The sequence below is a fragment of the Apodemus sylvaticus genome, chromosome 5, assembly GCF_947179515.1.
Source record: "Apodemus sylvaticus chromosome 5, mApoSyl1.1, whole genome shotgun sequence".
Classification (NCBI taxonomy): Eukaryota; Metazoa; Chordata; class Mammalia; order Rodentia; family Muridae; genus Apodemus; species Apodemus sylvaticus.
Window position 1 is genome coordinate 123,478,159 of NC_067476.1, and position 15,065 is coordinate 123,493,223.

General features: G+C 37.4%; 1 protein-coding gene across 12 annotated transcripts in view; it reads left to right on the plus strand.

Annotated features, from left to right (window-relative positions):
- Window positions 1–15,065, plus strand: part of Macrod2 (mono-ADP ribosylhydrolase 2) — a 2,114,706-nt gene that overhangs the window by 103,592 nt on the left and 1,996,049 nt on the right. Inside the window, exon 4 of one of the 12 annotated variants that reach the window (XM_052183766.1) lies at window positions 3,934–4,522. The exons of the other annotated variants lie outside the window; for them this stretch is intronic. Coding sequence (XP_052039726.1) covers window positions 3,934–3,950 — 17 coding nt within the window. The 3' untranslated portion in view covers window positions 3,951–4,522. Of the gene's footprint in view, window positions 1–3,933; window positions 4,523–15,065 lie in introns of those variants that run through there. 12 annotated transcript variants of the gene reach the window in all.

A 15,065-nucleotide genomic window follows, 5' to 3' on the forward strand; every position in this document is an offset into this window, starting at 1 on the left:
AATTACGCAGAGAGCCTGGTTGCATCAGCACAAAAGGTATCATCTGCCTAGTCACCTTGAACAGTTTAACTTCATCCCTGTTTTTTCTCTAGACTATTCTCTTATATAGAATCAATACTAGGACTTAAAAGTAATAATTGATAAGAAACTATAGTTACTTTTATTATAAAATTCAATTGAAAACAGAAAGTGAGGTCAAGGCCCATCTGCATCTGAGCTGAAGATTCAGTAGGAAACAGGCCTAGTTGTATAGTGTCATGGGTGATGCAGAGCCAGGGTGTGGAGATACCCTTAATAATCAAATTGTCTCCTAAATGACATTTGAACACCTGCTCTTTAAAGTGGCAGGCTATATAGTGTTATTGATAATCTCTGCAATTCTCATGCCAAGTCACCACATTCACATATAAGTTCTGATAGTTCCAGTTCAACTGACGGCCTGGAAGATAATAATACAGCAAGCTAGATATGGACGCACAATGGAAGCATTCATGCATACAAACCTACATACATTTATTTTGTATGATGTTGTAATGTGATACTATCATCTATGAAGTTCATTCCTGAGAGCCATGCTGTCAAGCTACAAAATGAAACAATATGTCTTAGTTAATGTTTTAATGCTATGAAGAGACACCATGACTAAGACAATTTATATAGAATGAAGCATTTAATTGGAGTCTTGCTTACAGTTTCAGAGGGTTAGTCCACAAACATTTGTGGCCAGGAGCATGACTGCAGGCACACAGGCATGGTGCTAGATGTTAGAACAGTAGCTGAGAGCTCACATCTGGTCCATGCAGAGAGAGGAAGGAAGAGACGGAGGGAGGGAGGAGAGAAGATAGAAGAAAAGAGGGGAGAGGGAGAGGGAGAGGGAGAGACAGGACCAGATGAGATGAGATGAGATGGGTTTGTGTGGGCTTTTGAAACCTCAAAGCCCACCCTCAGTGATACACTTCTTCCAAAAGGATCACACGTCTTAATCCTTTCTAAATAGTTTCACTGGGAGCCAAACATATGAACCTATGGGGCCACTCTCCTCACTCAAACCACGACATAAAATAAAACTAAAATCTCAAAACACTTCCATAATGTTTAAATTCTGTTAGATTTAATTCTGCTTAAGGTTGTGTTTCATTTATAGCTATAGTTGGCTGCATATTACTGCAAGCTGCTTGGCTTAAAGGAGTATGGTACCTCTTCTGGCTGTGCTTTATAAAATGTGAGCGAAGCAAGGAACAATGAAGTTCACTCAGCGCAGAGATGGGGCTGGCGGGGCTTATGCAGAGGCAGGGGGCGGGGTGGGGGCAGAGGCAGGAAGAGCCTACCCTCCTGCTTCCACCAAGTGCATTAACCTTGTGCCTCAGGGGAACTGCTTCTTGTTTCTTGTGGTTTGTTTTTTTATTTTGGTTTTTCGAGACAGGGTTTCTCTGTGTAGCCCTGGCTGTCCTGGAACTCACTCTGTAGACCAGGCTAGCCTCAAACTCAGAAATTCACCTGCCTCTGCCTCCCAAGTGCTGGGATTAAAGGGGTGTGCCACCACTGCCCGGCTCAGCAGGGAAACTTCTTATCATTGAATGTGTGGATCTTCAGACTTAAATAAAATTAGACCTTGAGCATTTAGGGTTTGCCTTATTCTTTTTATTAAGCCCATTTTAAAAAGCCTTATGCTAATTTCATTTTAATGGAAATATTACATGAGTGCGCTAATATTTTTATAGAGTGACTACTATGTACACTGAAAAGTGATTCTTTTCACATTAGTTGAGCTTCCAGGTTTTTTGAGTGTCCTGTTGGTAGCAATTTTTCATCATTTCTTATAATGTATACAAATTTTATAGGTGTAAGAAAAACTGAATCTGAGATTAGTTAAGTTTTATTGCTTCCAGATATTAGAACTAAGATGATAATAATATAGTTTAAATTGAACTTTTTGGATAAGTTAAAAGTTTTAGAAGTTTTTGACATTTGGATTCTATATTATATCATTGTTCCCAAGAATCACATTTGGAATCTTACTGCCAATTTTCTTCTTGTTTGTCCACATGGCCTCTAAGTATTAGCAGTACCATGTCTGACATCAAACGTTGATATGTTTATATGAATGCTTGAATGAGAGCATAGAGGAACATATAATTTAGCAAGTGGAGTTTTGTGCTCTCCTGGGATGCTGGGTAAATTACTTTGAAAGGCATTGATGCATGAGCATCTGGGGAGCATGTCTGTGTTATCTAACAAACTAGTTGTGCATCTTCTTGTAAACATACCAGCTCTTCGCGAGCTTTGTGCATGTTTTGATCACATTCCTCTTCCTCGATCCAGACCTCCTCCCAACCATCTAACCTTGTGTTCCCACTTTTTACTTTTTTTCTTTTTAACCTAAGTCCAATTTATGCTCGGATGTGTGGTCTTCCCCTGGAGTGTGGTCAACGTTCCCAGGGCCTACGCTCTTAGAGAAAACTGTTATTTTCTTCTCCCAGCAGTCCGCAGTAGCTTTATGGCTGGGGTGGTGCTGTGTGAGTAACTCCTCTCCCAGCTGACATTTGCTTTTGTGTTGTCTTGCACAGGTTTTTGTGTTTGCTGTCACAACCACTCTGAGTTCATGTGTACCACTGCACCAATCTATGGATATAATTATATTATTAGGAGTGGAATACTACTTTGTCTATTTAGTAGATTAATAGTCATAGGCTCTTCCCTAAGGTGTGTAACCTGTCTGGACATAGGCTCCTGACCACATAGAAGTGCCAGTTTTGTTTTAAGTCATGTATTTAAGCATGACTTAAATACAACCAGAAAATGGGTAGTTATTCCGGTGGTAGTCTTCTCATTATTAAATCAGTTGGCCCATCTTTCTGGGTCAGTCATTTTTGTAGCTTTTAGAGTTCAGGGATCTGAATGACTAATGATTATTTTTTCTAATCTGGTTACCTGTGCAATATCTTCAAGCACCATGAAAACTTGTCAGAAGGGATGACGCTTCCAGGTCCATACCATCTCGCTTTCACTGTGATCCAGTATGTGTTATCTTCAACAGTGGGGTCTTTCTGTCAGGATCCAGGGATAACCAAAGCAATTGCCACAGCCTGGAATGTTTGAGGTGGACAGGGTCTATAGGACTTCAAGTGCCCTAACTCCAAAAGATATAACCCATTCCTGCCACTGGACAGTTTATATTCATCTTGTAGTATATAGTTAGGTGCACTGATGCTCTGTAATACAATTTTGGTGGGTTTTGTGTGTGTGTGTGTGTGTGTGTGTGTGTGTGTATTTATGCATGTGTAACTTAGGGAGCTTCTGTGGTAGTTGATTTCCATATGACTGTTTCAAAAAGATTGGTTATATTTAAATTTGTTGATTTGAAATACCAAAAAAAAAAAAAATAAATAACAATAGTGCCATTTAAGCTGATGAAAAAAATTGTCTTTGGTCTGAATTATTTTCTGACTTCTTGATTGGATTCCAAGTAGCCCATTACTTAATATAATTATTTGTAAGATTTTGTCTAATCATGTCTTTTTTTGATGTTTTTTGCTCAGCAAATAGTTTGAACAGGTTGGCCTTCTCCTATGGGCTTTCTTATATGCTGTCATCAATCCTTGGCAGTTTTCATTGAGTCAAGGATGGTGCAGTGTCATGTAGTCCCTCGAAATCAGTGTTTGGAGAGCACACTGCTCACTGTGCGAGACCTCTTTTCAGTTAGGCCACTCACCTATGGTGAAAAAGGTTTTCATATAAGCAGAAAGATTTACCTTTGTATTGTCTGAATTTCATTTGAATGTGTCTGGGAATAGATTTTATAGAGAAACTTCAGTTTAGAGGGGCAGAAAAAACTTAGGTTTTGTTTTACTGTTTGGTATTTATTATTCTCTGTATTCTGCTGAAATGATTTTTCTATGCTTTTATTTATTTTACTTATTTATTTTATTCCAGGTACAAAAGCACTCTGAGGGAAGATTATGTGCGGCTGGTTGTTGTTCTTGGTGTAGTTTTGCACTGAAGTGACCAATTTTAAGTAAATGAGTCAGTATAAAGTTTTAGTTTTTCTTCTGTTCATGTGTCTATTTTTACATTTGAAGGAGAAGAAAATTGAAATTTGATAGTTTTCTATATAAATATCAGATTTAAAGTCTGATAAAATACTATATTTTTATATTTTATTTCTAGATTATGAATGAACATCTTGTGCATATAAAGCTCATCTCTGACCAACCAACAGCTAAAGTTCTCCCATCTCTATGCTCAGTCCCCTCATCCTCTTGTTTCCTCTCCTCCCACTTCTCTCCAGTAGCCTCTTCCTCGCTCTGCTCCTCTGCACACTCCGATTTCACTCCTTATTCCTCACCAACCATGAGTTAACAACTGAGAACTGAGGCCGGGATTTGTAAAAATTATTTATTTGAAAAATTAAAGTGAAAATATAATTATCTTACTTCCCCTTCCGTCTCTAACCATTCCTATGTTCCTTCCCACTCCATCTCAAATTGATCACGTTTATATTCTCCATTATTGTTACATATACATAAATATGCATGAATAAATATATAAATAAAACTTGTTGAGTTCATTTAGTGGCTTGGGTGTATATGATTTCAGTGCTGATCAACTTGGTTGTGGATAATGTTAGGGGTTCATCCCTGGGAGAAACTGTCTTTCCCTCAGCTGTTCGTTGCCCTTAGTGCCTTTAGTTCTTTATCTAGGAGTGGGACTCAGATTTTCCTATTTTGTATCATATCTGTTGATATTATCACTGTTTTTATATTGTTCAGGCAGCCATATTATTGAAGTATTATTATTGTATCTTCCCTGTAATTTCTAGGAGACACAGTCTCTCGGTGTGAAGCCTGGATCTTGTTCATGATAGGCAACTCTTCATCTAGATATTTTTTAAAATAAAGAATATTACTGCTGTTGCATTACATTTAAAAGTATTGTGTTTAAAAATGGGTTCCCGGGTCTGCAGAGATAGCTCAAAGTTAAGAGGGTTGGTTTTCTTACAGAGGACCCTTGGTTTCCAGCATCCTTGTTGGGTAGTTCACAATCATCTGCCTGAAACTACAGCTCCAAGGGATCTTACATCTTGTTCTGGTATCTTTGGGCACCAAGACACATGTGCAAATATACAGACGCACACACACACACAGACATACATGCTCTCCCTCTCTCTCTCTCTCTCTCTCTCTCTCTCTCTCTCTCTCTCTCTCTCTCACACACACACACACACACACACACACACACACACACACACACACTGGTTCTTACCAGAGAGTTGAATCAGGAACAAACACACACTGGTTCTTACCATAGAGTTTTAGTCAGGAACACACACACACACACACACACACACACACACACACTGTTTCTTACTAAAGAGTTTGAGTCAGGAAGTTGGGTGGATATTGTCATGTGAACTTTCTTCCTGGGCTCTTTTGCCTACATTTAGTGGGTAAAAACCAAACTCTGCCTTAAAAATCTTACCCAGTAGTCAGAGGAAACTATACTTTTCACAGTGAGTGTTACACAGAGCAGCTCAGTGTGGCCTGCTTCCCTGGGAATTCCCTTTCCACTCTAACTAAAGGGAACACCAAAGTACCACCAGGAAGAACAACTTCATGTTCTCTCTCCCCAGACGTCCCCTCTCCCCAGCCCAGATCCACAGCCTTGGTGGCTGGTTCTTTCTGAGCTTTCACCTCTGTTTGGGTTTCTGTCTTCACACTTTCTTTTGAAGGAAAAGTCATCTCAGGTGGAGTCATTAGGCTAAAGTATTGTTAAGCTTGTCCTTTTTGTTGGAGAGAACAGTTCTTTACTAGTAAAAGCGCTGCACAAGAGAGAAAAGAAAAACAATGGAGATTTCACTCAGTTATGAATTCATCAAAAGAGAGATATGAGTATGGAAATTACAGTGGTGATGGAAAATTTATTTCCAAAGCAGTGATTGGGACTGGTAAGTAGCTGTGAATGTAAATCTAGCACAGGGTGCACAGTAGCAGAAACCTCTCTGTCTTACATAAGAAAAGCATATTATTCCTACATTTTCTTTCTAAAAGTAATTAATTCTGTATAGGAACATTCTATATTTTACATGCAGTTCCTACTAAATATTACAACTTAACACATAAATAGAAAAATGAATATGTATTAGAAAAACGTAGACATATAGGAGCAGCCGTGTGGGTGAAGGTGCTTGCTGCCATGGTTGAGAACATGAGTTGGAACACTGGAACTCACGTAGAAGAGAAAAACTAACTCTGGAAAGTTGTCCTCTGACCTCATGCGTGTACCCACAGAACCTCCCAAATATACAAATCCGTATAATAAAAATTTGAAATTAGAAAATACAGAGAAACAATTTTGGCAGAAATAGTGACAGCAACAATTTTATAACACGAGTAATTATGATTACATTTTAGTGCGTATGTTTTCAAGCCTTTTTTGCATTTGACTTGATTATTAAAGACTGGGACCATCTCAGTGAAAACTCTACCATTTCATACACTTAGCTATGAACCTGAGCCTTATATTGTAGCTACTTCTCTAAGTATTATGCTTTCTATAAGTATTATGTTCTGACTTAGATTCATGTATATTTTAATGCACTTTCATAATTATTATCAAAGGGGGAATCAAAAAAACCTATTTTTTAAAAAATATTTGTTTATTTTATGTATATGAGTACATTGTAGCTATCTTCAGACACACCAGTATAGGGCATCAAATCACATTACAGATGGTTGTGAGCAACCATGTGCTTGCTGGGAATTGAACTCAGAACCTCTGGAAGAGCAGCCAATGCTCTTAACTGCTGAGCCATCTCTCTATTCCCAAAATAATTATTTTAAAAGCTAGTTTTAATAAAAATTAATCTATCTTCAATCATACCTTTGGAAACACTTTGATAATTAAGCTGTTAATTGATTTTGTTTTCTCCTATGTTAGTATTCAAGTTGTTTATTTATTCAGGCTCCATAGTTCATGTATGTGTCTACAGGTAGCAAACATTTTTGGCTCATTGTGTTAGATAAATGACGAGACACCAGAGAAAACCACACTGTACGCCGTGTGTCTGTAGAGGGGGAGGTGTTCACTGTGGCTCCTGCCTCCAGAGGTTTTAGCCTTGGCATGGCTCAGGGAAGTAGCTCGCCTCACAGTGGTCAGGAAGCAGAAAGACAGATGGTGTGTGGTGGGACTTTCCTTCCCACTTCTGTTCTGTCTGGGTCCCAGCCTCCGGGATGGTGCCCATTGCAGGATGAAGCCTCCTACTCCTGCTGATCCTCTCTGCTGATCCTCTCTGTGATCCTTCATAGCTAATCTAAGGGCATAATTTCCTACTGTAGATCCTTCTCAATGCAGTCAAGTTAAAGGCCACATTAACCCACACTCAATAAAAGTAGTTTTCAAAAACCTCATGTCTTTATTTTTTCCCTTTCTAACTTTTTAAGCAAATGAAAAAAATATCTGGCATATCAAGCATAATTTATCACCCTGTTAATATAAATAGTTCTGCTGCCTTTGACAATAGACTTCTTAATGCCTTGAATAAATTAAATTGCTTGACTTTGAGTGATTTTTCTCCTTTTTCTTCTCTATAAGTTTACTTTGGTATTAACTACTTTTAATCAGACTGGACTGTGTAATTTGTTAGTGGTGAGTGTATAATCTTGTTAACTCTCATATTTCTGTTATTGAAAATATCAGTGGTCAATGATACTTACCATTGTGTGCCTACATTTTTCATTCTGAATTGATAACTATTTCAGGTTAATACAATAGCTTTTTATCATTAGTTAAAATTAGCATGGATGAGTATATAGATAAAGCACAGATATCATTATACATGTTAGACAACTCTTAATTTTCTGATCAAGTTTAAATGAAGTATTAAAAGTATGATTAGAAAAACAAACAGATAATGCACACAATTTTTTCTTGGTATCAGGTGATGCCTGAGAAGAAAGATTTAGGAGTAGTAAGAGGAGAAATGATGGATTTAGTAAGCCTTTAATTAGTGGGAAGATGTGATTACTAAGGGGAAAAAAGTCTTCATGTGAGAAACAAAAACTCTGTCAGGAGCACAGAAAGAAGGCTGGCCCAAATGCTTCCAGGGGGCTTCAGGTGGCCAAAGGACTTCAGCACAAGTAACGAAGAGTGTTTTAAGTATGCAGAAAAGTCACCTGAGAGTCCTAGATGGAAAGTACCTCAGTATTGCATCCCGTGGTCCTGGTGGTGGTATGGGGTTAGTGGCCATCCAGTTCCAAGAGTACATTCTGAATCCTGTCAGACATGATCACTATGCAGATAGTAGTGCAAACATATGTCATTAATATTAGTTTGTCAATTTCTAAGTAACCCATGCACATGTATCATCAAGTGGTTTCAGAGTTTACAAAACTGAAAAACAGTGAAATAGAAAATGATCAAGGAGACCATCCCCAAGAAAACATGTGAGATATATACATACATACATACATGCATACATATATATGTGTGTGTGTGTGTGTGTGTGTGTGTGTGTATTCTGCGATTATAAAAAAAACATATTAAGCAGAAAAAAATAGGTCTTTGATTTTTCAAAAATTTCTGTACCATCAAAAAATTCCCCAGGATTTGATTATAATATGTTTTAGTTGTTAATAAATCCAGTTCATATATCAAAGAGAGGCCAAATGTCTTAGTGATGTATTTATGTAAAATGGAAAAGTAAGAAGCCACCTCCTTGCTATCTTTCTCTGCTGACTCTGTTTAAATTCTGGTTTCAACACTTTGCTGGTTTGAAGAAATGATTTGTCAGCGGCTCTGTAAAGAACTCTAAATGCGTTAAAGATACTTTAAATGCCTAAGTATTGAGAGGAAAAAGCAGGGCTGTTTTCCAAGCCTTTGAATTAATGCTACCTTCTTTCTTAGTAGTGTTAGATCTAGTAAATATTTAAAAGGCTTTTAAAGATAGATGGCCCTTTTTCATCCCCACAGTGATGATGACTTGGTTGTGTCTGATTTTGGACTGATGTCATCAGTATTGACTTGAAACATTTTCATGGATCCTGCTTTCCATATGGCAGATGGGCGTACCAGCCAGCTTTTGTTTCAGAATGAGGGCTTTCTATACTGTGAAAATACTAGCAACAATTTGAAATTTCATAGGCTTTGAAAATAGAAACTGTCAGAGTAGATTCTGAATGAAATTTAGTAATAGCTTTTAAGTTCTTATCAGCTGGCTGGCTAAAGTCTTCCTTGGAAAACCCTCTCTCTGCTTTTCACTGTAAATGTGCAACTCCCCAGGGCTAGAAGTCTTCACAGCAACTCATTTCCATGTACTCTTAAGAAGCACTATGCAGAACCTATATTAGTGTTTTTCATGAGTCTCATAATTGCTTGTGGACATGATACTCTCTCCTGCTAGAGTCTCATCTTAAAGATGAGAGCTAAGAGTAGTTCATCTTTTAATCTCTACAGCACACATTACCGAGTGAAGTGAATAGAGACTCTGGGGAGCCTTGTGACAGTCACTGTTAAAAATTTCTTACTGTGTGTTAGAAGAACACTGTATTGTGAAATGAGGAGCCTAGTGAGATTCAGTCAATTTAAAAAAATGTATATACATCTATCACAGGTCTATATACAATGTAAAAATGTGTGATCTATAAAATACATGTAGTATTTGAAATTATGATTCAAATATTCAGATTGAAGAAAGGCCGTTGTCTAGCCAGAGTCAGGTGCTTTTGAAGATTTTGCCCTTCTAGCAGCCTGGGAAGCTGCACTAGACCACCAGCCCCCTAAAGAGCAACAATTAAAAATGTTTCCTAGGGTTTCTCTCCTTTTCTAAAACTTTATTTTTATTAATTAATTAATTTACATGCCAAGCACTGTCCCCTCCTGGTGCCCCCTCACTGAGACCCCTTACCTATCACTCTCCCCTTCACTGAGAAGGTGAGCCTCCTTATTTCCCCCTCCATCATACACACACCCTGCCACATCAAGTCTCTGCCAGATTTCATGTGTCCTTTCTCATAGAGACCAGACAAGGCAGCCCTGTGGTACCCGTTTTCCAGCCAGGTTTCTCACTCTTGCATCTGTATCTTTTCATGTGTTTTCCTTTCAATTGTGCACCACTATAGACACCTTCTTATTGGTGTGGCATTGGACATACAAACTGTGGTGTATAGACTACTGTAAAATTTAAAACCTCACATTGTCCCCTTTCGGGAATTCTTTTCTCTAGGGTATCTGCACAGAGGCTGATGGAAACAAGAAGTCAGTTTTCATCTTAACATAAGCTCCACTCAAGATGGATGTGTCCCCGACTTTACAAATTTTTAGGCCGGAGGTGCTGTAGCCTGTTGAGTAATCTGTATCACTTTATTTTACTTATACCCCTTTCTGTCTCATTAGTTTCAAAATCTTTTAAAATCTATGATGCTCTTTTCTAATATTAAGGAAAATAACATTTATTATTAGTATGAGGCCTTTAAACGTTTCCTATTTTTTTTTAACAATTTCAGTATCCTAATTTTAAACTTCACAATCTAATTTATAACTTCCATGTTAGTGTCTGATATAAAATAACCTTTTAAGAATATTCTGTTTTAATAAATGGTTACATTTTTTACATATAAGTCAGAATTTCTTTAGTTTTCATGAAATCCATTGCTAGATTTGATCTTTGCTATATTTTTATTTCTTTTCAAAATAAGCAAAAATATTTTTAGAAAATGGATTACCTATTTGGTTTTCTTGCCATGTCTTTTTAAAGTTATTTATATACATAGGTTTTTGGTTTTTGAAGACAGGGTTTCTCTGTGTTGCCCTGGCTGTCCTGGAACATGCTCTGTAGACCAGGTTGTCCTTGAACTCAGAAATTAGTCTGCCTCTGCCTCCTGAATGCTGGAATTTAAAGTTATGTGCTGCCACCACCATCACTACCAAACTAAGATTCCTTAACTAATGAACAGTGACATTTTTATTTATATTATTGTTGCAATTTCCTATATTTGAATTTATTTTATATTACTAGCTTTGTACCCCGAACAAAGAAAAACAAATTGTTGTATGTTATAGTGGCATTGTCCATAGATAACCTACAAATGAAATTATTTGTTCCAAATCAATTTTAATAATCAGGGGCAAGCCTAGTTAATTCAAGGTATTCAAAAATATCACCTTGCAAAGTTTTAACACTTACATTTCTTGTCCATTTTTATTATTACATTTTTTAAAATATTTTTATTTTCTATATTCTTTGTTTACATTCCAAATGATTTCCCCTTTCCCGGATCCTCCCTCCCCATATGTCCCATAAACCTTCTTCTCTACATCCATTCTCCAATCACCTCCCTCTTTTTTTTCTCTGTCCTTATATTCCCCTCCAATGCTAGGTGAATCCTTTCCAGGATCAGGACCTTCTCCATACTTCTTCATGGGAGTCATTTGTTATGTGATTTGTGCCTTGGGTATTCAGGGCTTCTGGGCTAATTAATATCTACTTATCAGAGACTGCATTCCATGTGTATTCTTTTGTGACTGGTTTACCTCACTTAGGATGATATTTTCCAGATCAAACCATTTGCCTAAAAATTTTGTGAATTCATTGTTTCTAATTGCTGAGTAGTATTCCATTGTGTAAATATACCACATTTTCTGTATCCATTCCTCCTTTGAGGGGCATCTGGGTTCTTTCCAGCTTCTGGCTATTATAAATAAGGCTGCTGTGAACATAATGGAACATGTGTCTTTATTGCATGCCGGGGAATCCTTTGGGTATATGACCAGGAGAGGTATAGCAGGGTCCTCCGTAAGTGTCATGTCCAGTTTTCTGAGGAACTGCCAGACTGATTTCCAAAGTGGTTGTAACATCTTACAGCCCCACCAGCAGTGGAGGAGTGTTCCTTTTTCTCCACATCCTCGCTAACACCTGCTGTCTCCTGAGTTTTTGACCTTAGCCATTCTGACTGGTGTAAGGTGAAATCTCAGGGTTGTTTTGATTTGCATTTCCCTAATGACTAATGATGTTGAGCACTTCTTAAGGTGCCTCTCTGCCATCCAAATTTCTTCAGGTGAAAATTCTTTGTTTAGATCTGTACCCCATTTTTAATAGGGTTATTTGGTTCCCTGGGGTCTAACTTCTTGAGTTCTTTGTATATTTTGGATATTAGCCCTCTGTCAGATGTAGGGTTGGTGAATATCCTTTCCCAATTTGATGGTTGCTGTTTTGTCCTTTTAACAGTGTCCTTTGCCTTACAGAAACTTTGTAATTTTATGAGGTCCCATTTGTCAATTCTTGATCTTAGAGCATAAGCTATTGGTGATCTGTTCAGGAACTTTTCCCCCATGCCCATGTCCTCTAGGGTCTTCCCCAGTTTCTTTTCTATTAGTTTCAGTGTGTCTGGTTTTACATGGAGGTCCTTTATTCACTTGGAGTGAGGTTTAGTACATGGAGATAAGAATGGATCAATTCGCATTCTTCTGCATGCTGATCTCCAATTGAACCAGCACCATTTGTTGAAAAGGCTATCTTTTTTTCCACTGGATGTTTTTGGCTCCTTTGTCGAAGATCAAGTGACCATAGGTGTGTGGGTTCATTTCTGGATCTTCAATTCTATTCCATTGGTCCACTTGTCTGTCACTGTGCCAATACCATGCAGTTTTTAACATTATTGCTCTGTAGTATTGCTTGAAGTCAGGGATACTGATTCCTCCAGAATTTCTTTTGTTGTTGAGAATAGTTTTAGCTAACCTGGGTTTTTTGTTATTCCAGATGAATTTGAGAATTGCTTTTTCTAACTCTGTAAAGAACTGAAGTGGCTGGTTATAAAATCAACTCAAGCAAATCAGTTGCCTTCCTATACTCAAAGGATAAGCAGGCTGAGAAAGAAGTTAGGGAAATGACACCCTTCACAATAGCCACAAACAATATAAAGTATCTTGGTGTGACTCTAACCAAACAAGTGAAAGATCTATATGACAAGAACTTCAGTTCTCTGAAGAAGGAAATCGAAGAAGACCTCAGAAAATGGAAAAATCTGCCATGCTCATGGATCGGCAGGATTAATATAGTTAAAATGGGCATCTTGCCAAAAGCAATCTACAGATTCAATGCAATCCCCATCAAAATCCCAACTCAGTTCTTCACAGAGTTATTATTACATTTTTAAAAAATATTTCAGGTTGTTTTCTATGTGAGTCACATGTAATTACCATTCATGTTGAAATGTATCTTTTTGTAATGCCTGCTTTCCAGAAACATTTTCTTTTGAAAATTGGGTATTATGTGATTGGTGAAATTGATGATTATCAACCTCTAAGAGGCAGGGTCTAAAGCATAGTTTCAGACTTGATGTGCAACAGTTGGTGTAACTCTCTAGAAGGGTCATCATGGACAGATGGTTCTCCATCTTTCCCGAAAGCTTTTAAAGTCTTCAATTCTAAAATTTGATATTTTACACATTACCACAATTCCTCTACTAAAGTTACTAAGACAGGGATTCTAAATGATACTGAAATCTATTTAACTTTAACTAGAATATTAGTTTATGCTTTTTAATGCTCCAGATATTTTTTAAAGAAATTTATATTAAGATGTGATTAAACTGACTGGTTCTCAGAGTTAACCTAGTTAAACCACACAGGGTAGATTAGAAGAAATGAAGAAATATCAATGAGGCTACTTATTCATAATAAAGGAACCTCTTCTGAATTTTCAGAGGAAGGTGTATCGGACTTATATTTCTTTGCCAGCACCAGCTTTCATCTGATAGATATGCAAAATAGGCTTCTTTGAATAAGTAATATTTTTCTTTCTCTTTTTATGGTGTTTCAACTTGTCCTAGATAACGACAGTAGTACCTTGGGAAGCAGCGATGTGGCTTTTCCATTCTTAATGCTCCATACACTGTAGCCAGTCATTCATTCAATGGACACATGAGTGAATGCTTGCTAGATAAGTAGAACGCCTATAGTTATGAATGGGAATTAGGAATTTCAAATGTATTAGTCCAGTTGTCCTGCCTGTCTGGCACTATAGGCTTCTTTTCTCTGTGAGGATATTAAGTTCTATATTCTCATTTTTATGCTACTGACATAATTTTTTTTAAAGAAAGCAATTTATGTCCTTCCCCCATGAAGACATCCTAGTGAATGATAGCCTTTTAACTATTATTTCTGATTCAAGCTATATATTCATTTTTTTCATTTTTGTTTGTTAGTGAATGATACAGCAAAAGTAAATGGCTCATTGTAAACAAATGCTAACATATAATTGCCATGGATTGTCCATGGAGCCTAGTATCCTTTGTATAGAAGAAAATAAAAGAATGCCATAAAAGCCTGTGATGTCAGGGTATGAATTAAGAGGAAATTTTCTATGATCTTTGGAAGAGAGCATTATGTTTTCCTCAGTTTTTGTGATGGCCTCTTCTTTTTGGTTGTGCCTTCTGTGAATACACCGGCCATGTGTGTGTGGCCCTGGCCTGTGTGCTTTCCTGTTATGTTTCTCTGTCTGGATTCTCGCTGGGATTTCTATTTTCAGTTGGCCTTACTTTTGTTTCTCTGTAGACGATTTTCTCCTAGAAGAATAAAATCATTTTCAGACCTTCAAAACACTTCTTTTTGAGGCTGGTTTCAGATTATTTCCTTCTATTTTAGATTCACAGCTGAGCTCAAATCCAACATTACTACAATATCTAGTGTACATTTGTCCTTGCAGATCTTCCAGATGAGTGTGTCTTAACATTCCTGAAACCATTTGAAAATTTACTTCCATTTCCCCTAGCTTCGGGAATTAGACTCACTGCTAACTTTTCCTTCCTAGTTTTTGTATGTTTATTGCACACGTGATTGGATTTGTATCAGTTCTGTTCTCCTTGTCTACCCAATTCAGGTACTTACTCCATCAGTCTATGTTACATTGTATCATAGCAATTGACCTATCTTCTCAGTCTAACGTGAGCTGCATACAACTGCTGGCTCATTATATTGATTTATTTTAAGCTATTTTCGTTCCTTAGATCACCCATAGTTAATATCTAGACTCATTAGCCTGGAATTCAAGCTGGCCTTTCATTTTGCCCTAC